Source organism: Armigeres subalbatus, chromosome 2, assembly GCF_024139115.2.
Source record: "Armigeres subalbatus isolate Guangzhou_Male chromosome 2, GZ_Asu_2, whole genome shotgun sequence".
Classification (NCBI taxonomy): domain Eukaryota; kingdom Metazoa; phylum Arthropoda; class Insecta; order Diptera; family Culicidae; genus Armigeres; species Armigeres subalbatus.
Window position 1 is genome coordinate 235716635 of NC_085140.1, and position 22226 is coordinate 235738860.

General features: G+C 40.9%; 1 protein-coding gene across 6 annotated transcripts in view; it reads right to left on the bottom strand.

The window, feature by feature from the left end:
* Positions 1–1063: 1063 nt before the first annotated feature.
* Positions 1064–22226, bottom strand: part of LOC134211910 (eukaryotic initiation factor 4A) — a 31404-nt gene continuing 10241 nt past the window's right edge. For 3 of the 6 annotated variants that reach the window (XR_009979146.1, XR_009979143.1, XR_009979147.1), the window contains exons 2-5: positions 18252–18483; positions 11368–12205; positions 10525–10815; positions 1064–1809 (exon numbers count right to left, since the gene is read on the bottom strand). Coding sequence is in view for 1 of the 6 variants with exons in the window: in XM_062689299.1 (XP_062545283.1) it covers positions 10671–10815; positions 11368–12205; positions 18252–18483 (1215 nt within the window). In the remaining 5 variants the exon portion in view is untranslated. Of the gene's footprint in view, positions 1810–10192; positions 10816–11367; positions 12206–18251; positions 18543–22226 lie in introns of those variants that run through there. The other 3 variants (XR_009979145.1, XR_009979144.1, XM_062689299.1) reach the window with 3 other exon arrangements.

A 22226-nucleotide genomic window follows, 5' to 3' on the forward strand; every position in this document is an offset into this window, starting at 1 on the left:
TGAGTTGTTCAATTCACTTGCCCTGTCAAAACGTAGCTTATGGGTCTCTGAGGATTCTATATAAAGTTCGTTTTCGGAGTGAAATGATATCCTTTCGGTGCATCTTCGTTGTACGAGAAAGACAAAAAGATAATTATTATGATAACTACTCCGATCCGCTTATCTTTAGTCTGATGTAGGCTTCCTCCATCTTCTCACAGTTTCGTGCCATAATATCTATGTCGTCGGCGAAGCCAAATAGCTGAAAGTACCACGCGTGTCAATCCCTGCCCTTCATATTACCCCTTCCAAAGCTATGTTGAATAGCAGACACGAAAGACCATCACCTTGCCGTAACCCTCTGCACATTTCAAAGGGACTCGAGAATGTCCCTGAAACTCGAACTACGCACATTACCCGATCCATCTTGCCTTGATCAACCGTGTAAGAAAAAAATATTTGAGCTCTTTTAGTGGAATGTCTTCAACTGTCTAAGACGAGTTTAGTACTTTCCATTTAATTCCACTACGTTTTGTTATCTTTACAGATACGTATTTCGACCTCAACTATGAGGCCGTCTTCAGTGTCTCGTACTTGACTCGACTTGCTCAACGTGTCAGTTCATCCGGAAAACCGGATTGCTTCCATCCTTATCCATGCACATCTCGGCTCGTTGCACGAAACCTTTGGGGAATGCGTTGAGCTTCTGATAGAACCTGCGTATTTCTTCAGAACGGTACAGCAGTTCCATCTCCTCGCACTCCGCATCTTCCAGGCGGCGTTTCTGCTCCTGAAAAAGCCGAGTCTGGTGTCTCCGCTTCCGTTTATAGCGTTCCACGTTCTTTGCTGCATATTGACCACCCGCGCTTCGTGGTTCTCCTACAGAATATGTCTGAACTCTTCGTCGAACCAATCGTTTCGGCATAATTACATATTCGACGTTGCTCTTTGCTTTCGTCAATCGCAGTTTTAACTTTATTCCAGCAGTCCTCAAGAAGGTCCCATCGATATAACACATAATTAAAAATGAGAGCGGAAATTATCAAAGGTGTGTACATCAAATAGACACAAACACTCGTTCAAATGGGATATACCTACTATTATTTTATTACAAGCTGTTGTTGATTCACATGTTCCTTTTTATTATATAAAACAAAAATTTACAACCGAAAAAAATTTAAACCTCTAGAAAGCAAGGAGTCAAGTTCACGATCTTGCAATTCTTCATCCAATTCTTCAAGTCCACCACCATTATATTAGAAGTAACAGAACAGTTATTTGTGCTCGCTTGCTCTTTTCCTATTTTCGCGTGCGGTTGGAAGTGATTTTAATTGGTTACCTAACGCTAGATTTCCCTTTTTTTCCTATTTTCTCAAGCAGTGGCTTACCTAATTCGTGTCTCACGCTAACTTGTCACACTGTTTCGGGCCCTCACCTCACAAAACAGAAAGCTATTCCTGTGCGAGGTGAGGCCCCGAAACAGCGATCTCGGCCGCCGATGTTAAGGGTAATTGTAACTGACTGTTATCTGACACTAACTAGTACTGAAACGATTCTACATTCGTAATAGATTGAAAGAGGAGGAGTTAAGGGGTTAGAAACGTAAATAAGTAGCAAGAGTTAAGAATTCTTCTCCAAGGATTGTGATTAAGATTTGATTTGGTAATTTTAGTAGTATTTTGCGACTGTTTTGTTTTGTTGCCTTCTGAAAGGTGTTTATTTAATCTGCTGGTTGTGATTGTGGTACGGGTTAGTTCTCGATACACATACAAGATCTTTCAAGCAAAATACGTCCAAAGAGCTCGACTGAACTTGGAATTTCTCATACACCTGGAAATAGAAAAAGAAAAACAAAATATTATAAAGGTATTTAAGTGGTCTTATACAAGTATGGTTTATAGCCTATTCAGATTACGCCATTTATCATAATAATTATCTTTTTGTCTTTCTCGTACAACGAAGATGCACCGAAAGGATATCATTTCACTCCGAAAACGAACTTTATATAGAATCCTCAGAGACCCATAGTGTTATATACCAATCGACTCAGCTCGACGAACTGAGCACATGTCTGTCTGTCATGTGTATGTATGTGTGTATGTGTGTGCACAAAATCTAAGAAAAACATTAGACAACTTTTCTTATAGTAATCTTTAACCGATTTTCTCTTAACAAGTTTTATTCGACGGGGGACACAGCCTTGTTGATCACTATTGAATTTGATAACGATCGACCTTTGCGTTTAAAAGTTATGTAGAAAATGGTTCATCGAACCATATAAGCCCCATATAAGGTTGGCGTCTTGACTAACTGCGAGAAAGACAGTATCACTACTCGGTGAAACAAAATGGGTTTTTAATATGAGAAAGATTTGAATTTATGGAAATTATCATAAAGTTACTCTTTATCATGATATTTATTATCATAAATGGCGTAATCTGAATCTAGGCTATCAAAACACTTTTAGCACAGACAAACAGACGTAACAGCTGGACAAAAATTCTGAAAAATCCATCGCTCAGCTATTTTATCGCCATCTCACGTGCATGCTGCATGAAATGTTTAGTACGACAATGTCAACAGAAAGCGCTAGTGTGAGATGTCATATATAAAGGTATACGATGCGTGCGCTTCTGGATATAAAACACACAATCAGTTGCATTTAAAACGACCGTTGAGTTTATGGACGATGGAAATTGCATCAGTGTTATGTCTGGTTGTCTGTGTTATTAATGACTATGGATCGTTTTTTCCATGATTTCCACTCAAACCTTACAAACACCGCGAGCCGTTATAGAGGTGAGCCGATGCTCACGTAGCGTCTTTTTAACGCTGCGTTAAAATAACGCAACTTTGACAAGACGCTACGTGGGTATCGGCCCTTAGTTTAGTTTTTGTCACTTGGATCCTTGTAGATTACCGAAGATTTGTATTTCATTTTTTTGCACTTTACATCAATTAGTTTTGAATTAAGATTCGTTTGGCCCGAATTACTCGTAAAGCTTTACTAATACAGACTAATACTATGTTCGCACTAGGGCTTTGTAACATATTATTCGGCTATCTTGATGAGCTTTCTTTTGTCGATAATTTGAATAACATGTTATTCAGGTCATAGTGCGAATATAATATAACAGTTTCAGGATTTTTTGCCTTTCTCGTCCAACAAAGTTGTGCCGAAAGGCTATATGATCACTCCAAAAACGAGATCTTGATAGGTTTTTCAACAAATGGGCATGAGAGGGATGGGAATAACTTCGAGCTACTTCGAGCTGCTCATTGGACAGCATTATTTTTGCTTTCAATAACTCAATAACTTCGATATTTTGTTCAGGATTTTCTCTTCATATGTCGATGCACTTAAATTTTTTTTAGAAATCGTCGGAAATATTTTTAACGTAAATAACCATTGAAATCATTAACATTAAACTTATTTTCGGTTTGTTGTTTTAAAACAACATTGCGCATTTAAAGGTTAAGTAAGCATTATATTCACATAATTATTATGAGGAATGGCTAACAATAATGTGGGCTATAAAACTGAAAACGCACTTTGACAACCTCACTTGTTCTTGAAATATTGATTTTAACATGGCTTAGTTGGAATTCGAATTTTCTTTTAATTTTGTAGTTACATCATTTTAGGTTTGAACCCATTGCATCAGTATGTATCTTGTGTGGCAAGTACAATGGATTCACTGTGCCCAATAGACCCAACTCAAACCGTGAACGGAACGAATCGCAATGGTCACAAGACTTGTAGAGTACACCAAAAATTTCCGTATAGAGATTGTTGCGATGATTTTCGGCGTTTATATCTTTTGTTAGATTTTTTACAAAATTGAAAATAGCCCAAAACATTAATTTGACTAGAGTCACCTCGAAATTTTATCCGAATTAGCTGAAAATTTGACAGGAGGCTAATTTCAGCATAAGAATTGTGATTCCGGGCTGACCGGTTGAATTTTTTATACTTTTTGAAAACATGAAGAGGTCTAGTCCAGAAAGTTTCCAACCCGAAAGCATCCTGGACCGGACCGAGAATCGAACTCGTCATACTCGGATTGGCAATCCTACGCCTTTGCTCGCAAGGCTACTGGAGTCACAAATATTAGGCTGTTTTATAACTAACTTATATCAATAATTTGAAGAGATTCACCAGTATTATGATCGATAGAATATAAATATTTGGATTTATGTCGATGTATGACGCTTGAAACCGAAAAAAAAACTTGACTACCGCATTCATAATACTTTCCTTCCTTATCGGTTACTTACGTGTACTAGAGTGCTATTTTCCAGAGCTATAAGGTCTCCAGTTAGTCTTGCGAGCAAAGTTGACTGATTGCTTATTACGTGAGAAAGGCTGTTGGAGAGCTAAAAAAGGTAAGGTCGCTGGGAAGGACTTACTCGATATTGAAGGGACCATCCCGGGCAACACAAATCAGACTAAGGGCGATGGCATGGTGACGGGTCAAGCAATTCGGAGCGCGTCTAAGCACATGAAAAGCAGAATAGCAGCAAGAGGAATTCTTTTGTCTTGGACGCGTTTGCGTACGCACACGCGTCAGTATGTCATCGGCCTAACACTAATAATGACAAAGACCCGAAAATTTTTGTCAGCAACAAAGAAGAAGACAATTTTGTTGCTACACGGTTAGAAAAAAGTACCTAATTTTAGGTACTTTTTTTCTCTTGCATCTCCCTCCCTCTTCCTTTTGTTGTCATAAAATGAAGAGCAAAACCACTCAACAAGGGCATTAAAGTGTGGGAACCCAACGTTGAGTAATCTCATGTTTACAAAAGTTGAGTGAAATTTACCTAACTTTTGATTAGCTTCTATTTAAAATTAAGTATATTTTACTTAATATTAAGTGAATTTTATTTAATTTCAAGAAAAAATTACTTAATTTTGGGTTCCCACACTGAACCCCCGATTTGAGTGAAAAGTACCTAATATTAGGTACTTTTTTCTAACCGTGTATCTTTTCATCTCGTGATTTAGGGCCGATGCCCACGTAGCGTTTTTTCAACGCTGCGTGCACACGGCGTTAAAAGGACGCAAGTGTGCATCGGGAAAAAGCGGTAACGCAGCGTCGCCGCACCGATGCACACCTGCGTTTTTTCAACGCCACGTGCACGCAGCGTTGAAAAAACGCTACGTGGGCATCGGCCCTTAGCATTATCTCTACAGCAAATTTCGGTTTTATGTTATCATAGTTCCTGCTTTTATGAAAATATTCGAGAATCTAACTATGATTACAAAATTAGCATCGTAGAATATATATTCTCGGAAATATCGAAGTGTGCAAGGCAAATAATATATTCCCTGCAGGGAATCAATATGGGTTCTTCTTCTTCTTCATTGGCATTGCATCCCCCACTGGGACATTGCCGCCTCGCAGCTTAGTGTTCAATTAGCACTTCCACAGTTATTAACTGTGAGGTTTCTAAGCCAAGTTACCATTTCTGCATTCGTATATCATGAAGCTAATGGAACGTACACACGGTCAAGCAGTTTGACCAACATTGACTCCACCTCTCGTTTATTCAAACATCCATCAAGTTATATCAACAGCGACACGAACAATCAATTTATTCGACCAACAATACCACACACGAACGACCGAAGCGCCAACTTGAGTACCAACCATCAAAATATATATGGGGGTTTGTGCAACTTCACTACAAATGCTCAAACATGTTCGGCGAACCTTGACTCCACCCCCGACAACTCAAACCAAAATCAAACCGTTTTAATTTTTTCCAACCGAGCCGCCAACTGTCAAATTGTTGTTCGAACAACTTCACACACGTTCAAACAAAGCAGCAACCGAAGTATTTTCTTGGGGGTGGAGTCAATGTTCGTCGAACTGCTTGACTGGTGTGTATGTGGCATAACACGATGATACTTTTATGCCCAAGGAAGTCGAGACAATTTCCAATCCGAAAATTGTCTAGACCGGCACCGGGAATCGAACCCAGCCACCCTCAGCATGGTCTTGCTTTGTAGCCGCGCATCTTACCGCACGGCTAAGGAGGGCCCTAAAATCAATATAGGTATGTACTAGTTCGAAAAAAAAGTTCGCTGCTATTAAAAACGACAACGAAACAGACGTCATCTCTTGTTTTTGATGTGTTTGTTATTGCACGGGTAGATCAAACAACCCAAATTTTGAGTTGTTTTCGATCTGGCATCTCTTTCGTTCCATCCTTTGATGTCAAAAACAGAGAAAGAAAACCAGATCCAGAAAAAATCAGAAAATCAGATCATTTACAGGGGTTAGACAAAAAGGTTGAGATAGGCAAAAAAATGTCGAAGTTCAAATCAGCATAACTTTGCGTAGAATGATCCGATTTTGATCAAACTGGGACCATCGGACGCGGAAACTCTTCTAGTATACTGGCCCTATGCGAAACCTCTGACTGGCCATTGGCCACCGGTGGTGTTCCGAGTTTTCCGTCGGTATGTTAAAAATGCATTTTTTCTGCTGTTTGTAATTTTATATGACGTTTGCTGCCATCATGTTTTATGTTTTCCCCAGAAACTAGAACTAATATGCTGACCAGTGCTGGCTGCAGATCAAAAATCCGTAAGGTATACGCAGAGATATGGCCATTTTCGTAAAATCGGTGCGGGATTGGCCATACACCCTGATCAAATGTCACTTTCGCAGAACACCCGGAACCTGTTACAAATTGGCCAGAGAGTCTTACAGTCCTCAAAATATATCTCTAATGAAGATCCTATATTCATCGTCTTGGGAAAACATGAATTTTGACACCCATATATGCATGGTTCCAGATGGTGCCAAAACCGGCACCTCCTGGAAAGCCCATGGAACCTGCTACAAGGGTGGCAGTGGACCTTGCAGTGGACACTATCATTCTGAAAATGTTTCTGTAATCATCGTCTCGCAAATCCATGAAACCAGATACTCATATTTGCATTATTCCGATCTGTTATCATTTCATCATGTTCCCGGTACCGTTTTCACGGAAATGGCCGTATCTCTGTGTAGTTTAGATGGATTCTCGATCTACAGCCACCATTGGCCACATGATGAAAGTTAACGTCACATAAAATGACAAGCAGTGAAAAAAATGCATCTTGAACATACCCTCGGAAAACCCGGAACATTTCCGGTGGCCAAGGACCAATCTCAGGTTTTGCAGGAGGACAGTATACTAGAAGAGTGTCCGCTTCTGATGGTCCTGGTTTTATCAAAATCGGATTATTATACGCAAAGTTAGATGTATGTTGTGTACCAGTTGTGGCTATAGCACCAGTTGTCGCACTAGTGCTTCATATGCGAAATGGCCAATCAAATCACCACAAAACAAGTTCAGACCGATAAAGCATATTCATATGATCCGATATCACCTTTGATATCCTCCAAAACAAGCAAAGCATAATTGTAAAAATTAATTTTGCTCAATTTTTGACGTCCTTTGCACCAGTTATCGCACTAGTGGTCCCTATTTGGCCAATCCCATAAGAAAACAATGGGATTTGCCAAATAAGGAACCAAAATTAAGAATAGTGCCATAACTGGTGCATGCGTTCCTATTATGGATTAATCAATTTTGAGTATTATAACATATTTTATTGTGATTTTCACAGCAGTTCTAAGGAGCAGGAAGTAAAACCTTTCGTTTGATATATAAAGTCGACCCGCACGCTTTTTACTTATTTAAAAAGAAACAGTTGTCCTTATGTATGGCGACAATTGGTACACCCACCCTAGTTATCAGGAATCGTGACTTCAGAACTTCAGAGGCATAATCTTCTTCATATTTTCAGCCACACACAGTGGGCAATAGAAAATGTTTATGGCCATTCGATACCTTACTGCTTTATTGCTGCTCAAATACCGGAACATCATAGCGCTGTTCAGCACCAACCTGGGGTCGTTCCGTTACAGCGGAGAGGTCATTAGAATCATCTGGGAGTCGTTCCAGCCGAATCCATTTTGAAATCAAGACTACACCCCAGACCCCCCCCCCAGAGACAAAATTTTTAGAAGAATTTTTTTTTCTACCCCTCTCATATAAAAAAATGTTCTGAGATCCCCCCCCCCCACACCAATTTTCTGGCTACGCCAATGCTGAGGGTGGCTGGGTTCGATTCCCGGTGCCGGTCTGGAGAATTGTCGGAATGCAAAATGTCAAAATGTCTCGACTTCCCTGGGCATAAAAGTATCATCGTGTTAGCCTTATGATATACGAATGCAAAAATAGTAACTTCGCTTAGAAACCTCGCAGTTCATAACTGTGGAAGTGCTTAATGAACACTAAGCTGCGAAGCGGCTCTGTCCCAGTGTGGGGATGTAATGCCAATAAGAAGAAGATGATCAGAACACATCGAGATAAGGACGTTATCAAGATGTAGAAAGTCCGAATGTATGTAGATTGAAGGGACCGGGAAACCATCGACAAAGGGAGAGATATCGAGATATAGAACATCGAGATGTAAAGAGTACTCGCTTAACTTTTCAAAAGGACCTAAGTAACATTTTTTCATGAATTATTTTGAGTACTGAAATCAAAAACTTTCATATTGTTCTGTTGATTGCGCTATTCAAATTAATTCATGAAAAAAATGTTACTTAGGTCCTTTTGAAAAGTTAAGCGAGAATAGACTGTTTAACAATCCTCAATACCCTCAATACTCTTTCTAATTTTGTTTAGCAAATTGTGCCCGTTTGCGAAGATCTTTGTCGGCGGTTGTCAAAGCGGCTTCCTAAAAGGTCCAGACGGACAATCAACGACAGACCAGATGTTTACTTTGCGACAAATCCTTAATCAATTTTCTAGAATAGGTACAACTCGTGGACTGTTTGTGGAACGAACTGTGTCATATAAAGCTAGAACATGGCGTTTTGGCAAAGCTTATTCGACTGATTTGTGCGAAGCTTGATTGGTCAAAATCGAGCGTCAGACATCCTGGTAAAACATCCGATTCGCTCGTGACTTTACAAGGATTGGAGCATGACGTCCCAAACCCCCAAGATACATGGGGATTGTATCTTCTTCGGTAGGGTAGCGCGTGGGCTGCTTCGGCAGAAGGGTGGGTGATCTGCAGGTAGGAGTGTCGTAGCGTGTAACCGCTATTGTCACTTCGAGGCATGACAGAAGAGCGAGTACGTAAGTTGGAATATGAACTGCTAATACCGATGCAGGACTGTCGTAAGCGTGGTATTGGTGTTACTTACCGCTATTGACAGCTAGAGACCTGAGACTAGAGACATGTCAGTGGAGTATCAGAGTGAACATCCAAGCAAGTTTCACATGGTATGAGTGCCAGTGTGAGTGAGTACATTAAGTACAGCATACCCCCCAGAAGTAATACTGGAAAGCAGTCCCGTGTGCGAAATGATGGATGGAGCACAAGATGACCGTAGTGAGTATGGCCAGTCACCCGTCTGAAGGAGTCCCACACTCTAGTACACTCCCATATGGTAATTTGGCAACTACTGGGTACGTGTGCTAGGTTGTGCGTAAATGCATTCTCTCTTGTGAAACTAAAAACGGACAAATTACTGCTTTCAATACTACGTGGTGGAAAATGGTGAATGGCGCAGACGCATCAAGTGTACAAAAATGCTGACATCGGCAGGCTGGTAAAATGCGGCAGATTACAGTGGGCTTGACAGTACGTTTGTTAGACAAGAGACCAGCAAAAGTGATGTCTGGCAGAGAAACTGTAAGAGGACGTCGGCTACACTCGATTGCTATGTGCAATCGAAGAAAATGCGCGTGCGACCGGTGTGCAGGGAGACTGGCGTTTGGCGGCACAAGAACGAACAACCTGGAATATGACAATACATTCGGCTTTGCTCCGTACGATCATCATATTTATACGTAGGTACACCAATAGAGTTGAAAATCATTTGAATCTCATAATTACTTCGTGGTTCAAATCTGCAATTGAGCGGTATGAAAATGGCATTGAGTCTTTTTCCTTAAATTCTGTAAAACGGTTTTCGGGAAGTTGTCATTTAATGTTTCAATGCAGTTTGCATAATACTTTTAGTTTTATATTGCTTTTCTAGATTGGTACTTCTTTATAATAGTAGGTTGGCCAAAATGATTAATAAACTTAAACAAAAGAAGTCTAATAAAAAAAAACAATATTTGTAACAGTTTGATGCAAATACAAGTAGTAAACACTTTCCGAAGGGTTTCTTTCCCTAGCATGAAAACTATGCACTTATTTGATAATTCATAGTACTAAGGATTTATTAATCTTCGAAGAAGTTCCTTTAAAAGTACAGTTTAATATTATTGGAAAGAAACTAGGCGTATCTTTGCCGGATGTGTACACTGATAATAATCTAGGAAAATCTCGCAAACATTCGCGCAATTCTGACTCACGTAAACTGGGCTAGTTCTTGGTAAAAAGCGATTACGATTGAATCAGTTTCGTATTTTTGTTCACCTGAATTTGAAAGAAGCCTTCGGTATCTTCGGATCTAGAGTATCTTGAACGACGGTCGTCAGATGTTGTTTGGGTAAAGAGTAAGGAGATGTTCTGCAGGTTACCTTGTTGGACGTCGTCGCGGAGTTTGGTTTCCCGGTCGTACAGTTGTTCGGTCTTAGATGTTACTGTAGTTGATGCTGAACTTTTATTGGTTTACGCTGTTGTTGTTGTTGCTGCTTTTTCTTCTTTGTTGTAGGGCAGGTAGGATTTACAGCATATCAGCCAGATTTGCTGGCATTTCCTCAATAGTGGTATTGTAATGTTTCTCGATATCTGTCAGCACTCTCTTGTCAGCGTCAGTAACGAAGTTAATAGCAACTCCCTTACGACCGAAACGTCCACCTCGACCGATTCTGCAATGAGAAAATGGGAAAATGTTTTTATTTTCGATAATTGCAGAAGTAGTTTTATTTAGGATACTTCTGATATTTTAGCCATTTGTCGGTTATCGGTTATCAGATCAAAAAAAATACTGCAGTCCAAATGTGGGAAAACAGATATGATATGTATTTTGATTTGTGTTATTATACCTCAAACATAGAACACCAAAGCAATAACAGATGCCTGCAAAGATGCTTTCTCTATGAGGTATTAGGTATTTCATGATCGGATTTCCATATAGCAATGATCCGAAGTTCCATATCCCGAATACAAACAAACACACATTCAAATTCCAATTTTAGAGACATCGAATTAATTTTTTGGCAAATGATAATTAGAAAACATAATCAAATATAACTGATTATTTTTAAATTGCTAGTTTTAAAATATCGTCTTAAATTTGAATATATTGTCAGACTAAATTGTGAAGCTGACTAAATGACTCCTACGCACAAGGTACCATGCAGCCCGCCGCAAAGAGTTAAGAAAGAAACTAAATCTACACAAAAATATGATGCACTCACCTGTGAATGTAGTTTTCTCGTAACGTTGGTAGATCATAATTAATTACTAGGGAAACCTGCTGCACGTCGATACCGCGCGCAAGAAGATCCGTGGTGATGAGAACACGGGAAGATCCGGTACGGAACTGCTTCATAATCAAGTCACGGTCACGCTGGTCCATATCACCGTGCATGGAAGAAACGGTAAAACTTTGGGAGGCCATGTCCGTGGTCAGCTGGTCGACCTTGCGACGGGTGTTGCAGAAGATGACAGCCTGAGTGATCGATAGTGTATCATACAGATCGCAGAGTGTTCCCGTTTTCCATGATTCCTGTTTCACGTCGATGTAGAACTGTTTAATACCTTCCAGTGTTAATTCCTCTTTCTTGACCAGAATCTTGATCGGGTCGCGCATGAAGTGGGTGGATACTTCCAGCACCTCAGTGGGCATGGTAGCGGACAGAAGAATAACCTGTACATCAGTAGGCAACATACGGAAAACGTCCTGAATCTGGTCCTTGAAACCACGGGACAACATCTCATCAGCTTCGTCCAGAACGAACAGCTTGATGTGGTTTGTGCGCAGGACGTGACGGCTGATCATATCATGCACACGACCCGGGGTTCCGACCACTATGTGGCAGCCCATCTCCAGCTTACGCATGTCGTCGCGGACATTCGTACCGCCAATGCAGGCATGGCATTGGGCGTTCAGATAATCGCCGAGGGCGATCACTACCTTCTGGATCTGGGTGGCCAACTCGCGGGTTGGGGCCAGAATCAGCGCTTGGCATTCTGGGATGCTGGTGTCGATCTGCTGCAAGATCGCAATGGAAAACGTAGCAGTTTTACCAGTTCCTGCAAAAAATAGCAAAATCATAAAAGTATTGTTAATGAATATCAATAAGATAAATATATCGCAGACAAAGTTAGGTATATTTTATCATGCGCAAATCTTGACCCAACGAATACCTTCCCCAGGTTTTATGACACTGCCCCGAATGTCATTGCCCCGAATATCACTACCCTGAAAGATCATATTACGCTTCAATTTAAGGTTAATACTTTTACATATACCCAAAATTCTTCTAATAAGAGCTGGGAGGTCCTGGGCGAAAGAAGCGAACTGTCTTGCGATATTGTTTTTGTAGAATGAAAACGGGACTAAATGAATCGTCTACTTTGAGCGTGCTTACAGCGGCACACTAGGAGGAGTTAACTTACTGGCCACCTTCCAAGTATTCCCGATACATGGCTCCTTGGGAAATGGCCACTTTTTGGTCAATTTTGGAGCCCTTCCTGTGACATGTCAAACGTCATGATTTTACAAAATAAGCATACTGAATCACATTTCGGCGGTTTAAGCTCGCACTGGCTACCTTTTGGGTGTTTCCGGAACCTGGCTCTCCCGGGGAAGTGATTAATATTAGAACCCATCTTGCGACATGTTAAACTTTATGATTTCGCAAAATAACACTGAAGCACATTTTGACATTTAGACGATATTTTATCAAACGGTGTTCCCGGAACCTGGCTCTCACTGTTCCTGAGCTGTTGGATGACATCCTTAACTTCTCTCGAGGTGGGGGTTGGTTGGTTACCATCATCCGCTGAACTGCTTACTCATTACTAGTAGAGGCCTTCATTACTTGTATTATATTGTTATTTATTGTCAACAGGTTAAATGGCCACCCCAATGACCGTTTACTTAAAACTAAATACATTAGTATTGTCTAAATTATTAGTTTCTCGTGGCACATTAAAACTAAACACAGAATAACATCTATTGAATAGACGAGGCATGCTTCATATGGGCTCGTGTAGCCCATAGTTAGTTCTGGATGCAGAAAGATTAAAGAACGAGTGCGTTCGGAGGTTACGGCGGCGTGTGTTGATGTCCAGCATGCTAAGAAGCGTTGGGCAGTCGATGTCGCCGGTAAATCAAGCTGTGTAAAAGGTCGCCGGTGAAGCAAGCTTTAGCCACATTACGTCTTGCCTCAAGCGAATCGAGATTGATAAGCATGCAACGGTTACTATAGCTGGGAAGGTTGACTGGATCTCTCCATCTCAAATGTCGTAGAGCAAAGCGGACAAATTTGCGTTGGATAGTTTCTATGCGCTGAATTTCGTTCTGATATTACGGGGACCAGATGACCGAGGAATATTCCAATATTGGTCGAACAGTGGCGCAAAACATTGATTTTAGGCAGTACACATCCCGGAATTTCTTAGCAAATCGGAAAAGGAAACCCAGCTGTGAAGATGCCTTCGAAACAATATATACTACGTGGTCCTTCAATGTCATTTTCGTATCGACCAAAACACCTAGGTCTTTGACTGCCGATTCTCGTTGAAGCTGTTTATCTGCCAAAGAGTATTCATGCTGGAGAAGAGAGTGTTTGCGTTCGTAAAAGATATAACAGAGCATTTAGCGACATTGAGCGTCATTCGGTTGATGCGGCACCATTCTGCAAAGGATTCAAACTGTTGTTACAGAAACATTGCGTCTTGATTTTGCTTGATACAATAACCCCGGAAGTCAACGAGAGGTTGAATACTGCAGTAAGTGGTCTGACAAGCGACTCTGCGCAACGTTTAATAACAAGCGATGGGATACCGTCTGGGCCGAATCCAGTGAAGTATTGCAACTTCTTACTGGCAGCTATTATTGAATCGTTTGTGATGACCAATGGCTGCCTAGCGGCAGGAAGACTGGGAACATTCCTGCTGGCAATAACTACATCTTGTGGGCCGAGATACTCATTAGTAAATAGTTCGTTGACGTACCACGTATCGTATATCATGAGGCTAACACGATCACTGGCGGTGCCAGCTATTGTTTTTTGGTGGGGCACCACTAAGCGTAAAAACACTATGATACTTTTATGCCCATGGAAGTCGAGACAATTTCCAATCCGAAAATTGTCTTGACCGGCACCGGGAATCGAACCCAGCCACCCTCAGCATGGTCTTGCTTTGTAGCCGCGCGTCTTACCGCACGTCCAATGAGGGCCCTGATATAGATAGCTTTTGCAGAATCCCGTACGATACTTGCAGTGTTGTCTGAGGGCCGCGCGTTTGACTCTTTTCAGATTTTTTAGATAAGCATCAGACCAGGCTGGTTTATCCGGTTCTGGTATGGATCTCACGGGAACAAACTGGTCGATGGCGTAAATTAGTATGTTTGACATGGTCGAAGCAGCTAGGTTGACGTCAGAATCTCGAAGAGCCGCATCCCAGTCAACTTGAGCAAGAAAGGCATTCATCCCGTTAAAATTGGCCTTGTAAAAGTCGTATGAAATGCTTTCAGACGGCTCGTGGAAATTATGGAGCGGTTTAATCTTGAGTTGCATCTGGACAGAAGGATATCTGACCATCTTGACGAGCGGTGATGGGGCCTGCATAACTGAACAGCTCTCGCGGAGTTCGTTGCTGATAAAAAGCCGGACAAGTATTCGGTTGTTTTCATTTTCCGCATCATTCATCTGGTTCAGTCCAACTGTACGCGTCAAGCAGCAAATGAGACGTCTGGCCGATCAGGGATATCGATGCAATCGGGAAGATAAATCCCGATTTATGGCGCTACCAATTGATTGTGCTCAAGTTGAAGTCACCGAGGATAATCATTTTGTCCCATGGTCCTAATTGCGAGACCACCCAGTTGAGCGCAGCGAGGTGACTGTCGATAACTCCGCATCATTGATTCGATCGGGAAGGATGTAAAGAACGCAGACGAAGAGAGTGGCATCAGCAGTAGTTACAGCGACCCACAATTGCTCAAACGAGGAGTTTTCAAGAGGACTCACTAAGCGAGATATGAAGCAGGAGCGAACAGCTAACAGAACACCCCCTCCAGTGAATTTGTTACTGTTAGAAGATGACCAATCTTGCCGATAAACGCAGTATGATTCGTCGAAGAGTTGATTTACGGTGGTATTACTGTTGAGCCAGGTTTCGGTGAAGGCATAGAAGTCGTAGCAGCCATCGCTAAGGGCCAAATGATAATCGGCAAGAGAACTATTGATTCCGCCGACGTTCTGGTAGTATATCAAGGCATTCGAAGATTCTGGAACCGCACGCCTATCACTGGAAACATCCGGTAACATGGAGTTAAACTGGCGTGGAGATACTGGAAACTGATTGTACTTGCCGGTTATAGGATTTCGGAAGACCTCAGACCGTAATCTCAGCACTCAGTATCTGCTGTCTCCGTCTCGGTCTATTGCGTTCTACGTTCTGTCGGGTCCCTTGCGATAGCGCAATTGTTCGTGCTGCGTCATTCTCCTACAAAAACCTGTCAGCACTCTTGAGATCACTTCTCAGAATCTGTCAGAGTTCGAAGCAATCATTCCATAGACTTCTTCCCATATACACGACACGTTGCTCCCCGATACGTCAATAATGGCTGCTCTAACTGTACTCCAGCAGGTTCGAAGCGAGGCCCCATCGAGCTCATCATCTTTCGAAGACATTGCCTTGAGATGTTGCGCATTGGCGTAATCAGATTGTATCAGTCGCTCTAGGTTGTACCGAGGAGCCAGGTTCCGGAAACATCCAAGATTGGATCGAAAATTTATACTTATTTTGTGAAATCATGGAGTTTGACATGTCGCAACATGGGCTTCAAGATTGAACGAAAAGTGGCCACCTCCCAGAGGAGTCAGGTGCCTGGAATACCCGGGAGGTGGTCCATTGGATCGAAAACCATCGAATTGTGCTTCAGTGTACTTATTTTGTAACATCATGGAGTATGACATGTCGCAAGATGGGTTCCAAGATTGAACGAAAAGTGGCCAGGTTCCAGGGAAGCCAGGGGCCTCATTGCGCATCTTTTTTCGACAGCTCTTTGGTATGACAGTTTGCATGGTTTGCTCGTTTCGAGTCGAGGTGCGCAATGCCACCCCAGGTTTCGAAAACACCCGGGAGATGGCCATGAACTCGACATAGTTGTTTCATAAGGGCCGAAGTCGCAAATGTAAACAAATCGAGTTTATGTCATAGATCGAACCTCCTGGAAATGTACTATATGTAGCATATTCAAAATGGTACAAAATGTTGTTTTTTTGCTGTAAAAACAGAGAAATACAGAAGGGCGATATTACATTTCGGTTGGAATTTTTTTCTCGGTGCGATTGCGCCCCGTTTTCTCCATGGCAGCAAAAGGGCTAAACTGTGTTTCATTTTTGCATTATGACACTTCGTTCTTGCATCAAAAACACATGTGAGCAAAAGGGCTAAACGGTACTATGAAAACACAACGGGGCGATGCAAACAGGCGATACTGACGAACAGATTGACAGCCGGGCGTGGAATTTGGGCGAAAAGGATGTTGTCAAAAACATTATGGCGCATTTCTGAAGGGCGCAAGTGTACACTGTTAGAAAAAAGGACGACTAATTCTTCAATCATATTTTCAAATCGAAAAAAATCCGAAGTAACTTTTATTTATATGTGGATTCAATGATTAGATATGGATGAATTTCATGCAAACTAATAACATTTAAAATAACATCTACTCTTTGAAATATAATTGAAAACATGTCATGGAACATTCCAACCCATTTTTCTCCATTCGAGCTCATTGCGACATTGGCCCTTATGAAACAACTGTGTCGAACTATCAATTATCAAAATGTGCTTCAGTGTACTTAATTTTATAAAATCATGAAGTTTCACACGTCGCAAAATGAGTTTCAGGATTGAAGGAACATTGGCCGCTTCCCTACAAGTTTGACGTGTTGCAAGGTGGGTTCCACGACCACGATTGAACAAAAAATAGTCTCTTCTACACAGGAACCACGCTCTGGAAGTACCCGAAGGGTGGCCCATTCAATCGAAAATCGTTAAAATGTACTTCAGTGCAAGCATCATTTTTCATAACGAAGTATGTAACAATTATGAGGATTCGAGAAATCCTTTGCAGAAAGTTGGAAAAACTTTTTCTAAAACTGGCTTAAAACTAAATCTTTTTTCAACATTTTTCTCCGCTGGCATGCATCATCAATACATGACACGTTATAGGCTTGCTTCACATCATTACTCAGTTTATTCGAATTCCCTTTTTTATGGCTCAAATTCATCTGGCTAGCACTACATGGGAAATAATAAGTAGAGCTCTTGTTAATAAACAGAAAAAAATATAATTTTTAGTGGCAATATAATTGCTACTGCTTTATAAAGGGTTAAAGCACGCATTTCCCCGGAATTTTAAAATGCTTATAGACAAAATATAAATTATATTTGATTAATGTATGATACGAAAAAAAATGAGATGAACTTGCAAATATGTACTTCAGAACTTTTCCGTATCATACATCAGATTATAATTAGTCATTATTATAATTAACCAGATCATAATTAATATTTATTTTTGTCAAGTTTGAATTTGATATATTGAAAATATCATTTGTAATTTCTGTGGCCTACGTTCCAGCGTAGAAGAAAGCACGAAATCTCACAGGGATGTTACAAGCAACAAAAGACAGTGCTAACACTCCAAGGTCGTCTCTATCAACAGCAACCAACGACGCCTTTGAGTCGAACATGGATGTCTCTTAACTCCTTTTTAGGACTACCAACTGCGATGCGAATGTAATATTCATCTGTGATTGAACTCACGACATGGCTGAAACACGAAACGCACAGTCGGCAATCGTTGTTTGTTCCTGTTCATAGCACACCGCAGTGAGTGAGGAAAAATCGATAATCATATCAACCAGCAAGTATGTAGGCTCTTCCTGTCACCTTGCGACAACTGTGTGGAACCAAAAAGTCGCTATTAGGATGGGGGTATTGTAGTTGCACTAAGATTGATGTGCAGAATGCTTTCTTAATCGATTGAACTTGAAATGCTCACTTCTCTAATTATGAGTCATCTACCTATTGGAAGACAAAATTCACTTACCAGACTGGGCCTGGGCAATAACGTCGTGACCCTTGATGCACGGCATAATAGCGCGCTGCTGGATAGCAGACGGCTTCTCGAAACCGTAGGCGTAGATGCCGCGGAGGAGCTGCTCCTTCAGACCCATATCGTCGAAGTTGTCGACGGTTTCGTTCCAGTTGGACTCGATGACTCCGTCCGGTTGCATTCCAGCGGGGCCATCGTAGGTCTGCTCCTGTCTGTTATCACCCATCTGTGCGGTACGCCGGATATTGTGGCGCAGAGGTGTTGCGGGAAGAAACAAGATTTGTGCTACGATTAGATTGCGGTCTCTTTGGAATGGTAGTTGCACCACTTTGCATCGAATCAATTGGAACGCCCGTTTTATTGTATTCTACGTGGTGCGATGCGAAATGGCGATTAATCATATACACACAGTCGGTGAGTAGCAACGGCAGCGTAAAAGCGAGTTTAAAGAGCCTCAGTCCGGTCTCGTACTGCGTGATGGTGTGATACTGGTCTGTGTGTATGGGCATGGGGCGATGCACGTTAGACTGGTGCGACTTTCTATGAATGGGGAGGATCATCAAACTTCTAAAGTGCTGTGCGTCACGTACTGCTTAAAATTTATTGAAATGGCTGATTTGCGAACATAATGCAGTAAGTGATTCATATTATATTATATACCTATCTTTTATTAGATTAAAAGTTACTTTAAAACAACAGTAATAAGGGCAATTCGTTTACATTCAGAAAAATATGTTATCGATTGGGAGCTTTTTGCATTATATTCAAGGTATTCCACCCTCGGATATCGCAGTAAGTCATGCGCGGTTGCTTTTGAATTTCCTGTCACGTTTTTGTTCGTTCCCAAATAGATTAGGCTGATTTTAATATTTTGCATATGTACTAGAAGAAAAAACCTTAAACGATCTGAAGTTTGTCTTTAACGTGTTTGGTGACCTCTAATGAAGTGTATTTCCTAATTGAGTGCACGAAATCGTTTGTGTAGTTTGTATACGGGGATGTTTTTGGTGAAATATGTGTGGCTGTGTGATAATATTAGAAATACATGGCTCAATAACGAATTGCTCAGAATAGATCTGGAAGAAGGAAGTGATTTGTTCGCTTATCAGATCATTCATCCGGAATTTGATCAATTTGGTGAGATTGTTTCAATATGTTTTTTATATGATTTTATGTATGATCAAACGCGCACTGGATTTAAAAATCCAGAAGTTTGTTTATGAATCCATTATCCAATTGATAGTGGTAGCATCAACATGCGGGCTTATTGCAAGTGAAAGTGACCTCGGACTGGACGTGAGTTACCAGGTAGCCTGAAATGGGTTACTGGAGCTGCAGTAGAGCTAACACCTTCTAACTCCCGGAATGAAGCTGACTTTATTACAGACAGCTTTCTTCCATAATACCACTCAAGGTATTCCACCCGTAAAATAATGTTCGTTTCATGTGAAACTATTGCAAAATAAAAATATGTTCAAGAAACGATCTACGAAATACGCCCAAAACCAGGGTTTGCAGAAATCGCATTTGGCGCTATCATATTTGCATGCACTCATGTTCCATGTGTTAGAAATTTGCCGTTACCGTTTACATTGTGTTTGGGCACTAACACTGCAACCATTTGACATGTGATTAGAAATAAACAGGATTTGAATCCTCTCGATAGATAGCAAACCGTGAAAATTGTTTTTTTTGAAGCCCTTAAGACAATGATCTGATTTGGGGGGCTATTAATACCTTATGATAAATTTATTTCCAAAGCTCCTATTGCTGGTGCACTGGTTCTGATAATGCATTTTAACTTGTGGTCCCCAACATAGAATGAGAGAAAAAAGCGTTTTATCATGAAGGGGCAAAACTGATACATTTACCTTACCATTCATAGGGTGTAGTGTAATATTTTTATGATGAAGATAAAATACTAGTTCCAAAAAGTTTCCTCCTTTTGTGCATGTCAGAACGCTCAAAGTCGGTAATTCGTTAATATAGGACAAGTTTGCTGTGGTGCTTGGTAAATAATATAGGAATTATTGTTAGAAAAAAGTTAGTGTCCGGTATTAACCAGTTTGGGCATTAGGGCGATTGCCTACTTTGCTAGCATGCTTACACCCTCTTCTAAATAGCCCATTTAAAGTATTCTTTCTCGAATAGTGCAAGTATCTTCGCAAAACCTTGAAGCGGGTGAAATCGAACGCCTTCGTAAAGTTGTTGGCTACTTGATGTTGTGTCTGCATCGGAGCATCTTGATCCGATCAGTTTTAATATTATCCCGGATAAAACGGTGCTTGAAATCGATATGCTTACTTGGTTTATGTTAAAACAGCCATTTGATTTAATTTCACAGGCATATTACCTATAGCCAAATTGCATACCTTCAAGCTATCCAGAATCAAGGTGTCAAGATAACCAAAATGTTTCAGTTGTTGCACTGTTCAAAGTTATGTACTCTGCCTCACTTTACGATATGGCCACCGTTGTTTGTTGCAGAACCATGATCATACAGCTGATCTTCAGTGCCATATGCCGAGTCAAAATCAACGTAGAAGTGTTTTATTCTGTCATGTTGACTTCATAATGGATTCAAGCCTTCTTCCTGCTATCACCAAAACATAGAGGATGATATAAAGTTTACCTCCTTCGTCGCAGCTAGTACATAAGAAGTTATCATTTGATCTTCTTGATGAATAATTGTTATTGAACTGCTCATTCCAGCAATGGCGGCTGGTTAAGTCCATAAAACGATTTCAAAAGTGTGTAAACTAGGTCAGGAGAGCGCTCTTGATCATTTGATGAAAATAGAACTTTCGTTGGCAAGAACTGTTATTATCGTCGGAAGTATGGCAACAGGAGCATAAGTTTCTTCAAAATAAATTCCAGGGCGCTGTATGTAGCCTTTTGCCACAAGACGCAGCTTGTAATTTAGTAGCTGATCGTTTATAGCTGCTCTTATACGAAACCCCCATTTGAACATCATCAAATTCCTGCGGGACTGAACGATTTTCCAAATGCCGTTAATATCCATGGATTAAATCTCATCCAGGATTACCTTCAGCCAACATTACCGAGCGTCTCTTTGAAGATTTTCAAAATAATATTCGATTGGGTCTGTGAACAATGAATCAACGAAGTGGCTCTTTATGTAACTCAAGAGGGAGCTTGCGCTGATGCGTCTGGTGTCGGGCTATTTGATTCAGTATCAAAATGTTATTTTATGCAGAATTCATTATCGCCCGTTACCTCCCTTCCATTATTGCAGGATTACCAAACAGCATCACTCGTATCTTCTCCACGAAGGTTCGAACAGCAAACTCATTTCTTTTGGGTGCATATGTCACGGTTGTATGCCATTTCGCATTTTCCCATCAATGGACAGTGTATATTTTGGGTCATCACTCATCAATAAACTACATTAAGTATCTTGAACCATCATAGGCCGGATGATGTACCGGCCCAGAGACTTCTATTTAAATCCGCTCTAAAGGTCGTGTGGATCACGACACTACTTTGCTTGAACAAACGTCATAGAAACCCGACTTTGCCGAATCGCATTCGACGCCTGTTAAGTTTAGTTCCAAAAATGTTGTGAAACTGGTAACACTGGCAATTAAATGCATATTATATTTCAATACAGAGGCAATAGGGTTCGATTAGAATGGTTTAGAGTGGCGATGGAGCCTGTTGCTTGTAAATTTGGAGAAACTAGTTTGTAAGTTACTTTATACATATAATGAATTTAATATTAATTAGATAATAAATTACAGCTTTGAAGCTGTGTGAAATGGACACTGCTGTCAAAACCGTTTCTATCAAGCCAAGAAAAAGCCGTCGCAACATTCTTCAAAGAAACTATCTCTAAAGTCGAGAGGAGTCGCCATGGACGAACTAAGAAGAAAGCTCGAGCTGCTAGAGGAGCAGAACAAAGTATGGCGGGCTCAACAGCACGAACACCAAAAGAGAATCCAGCTGGAT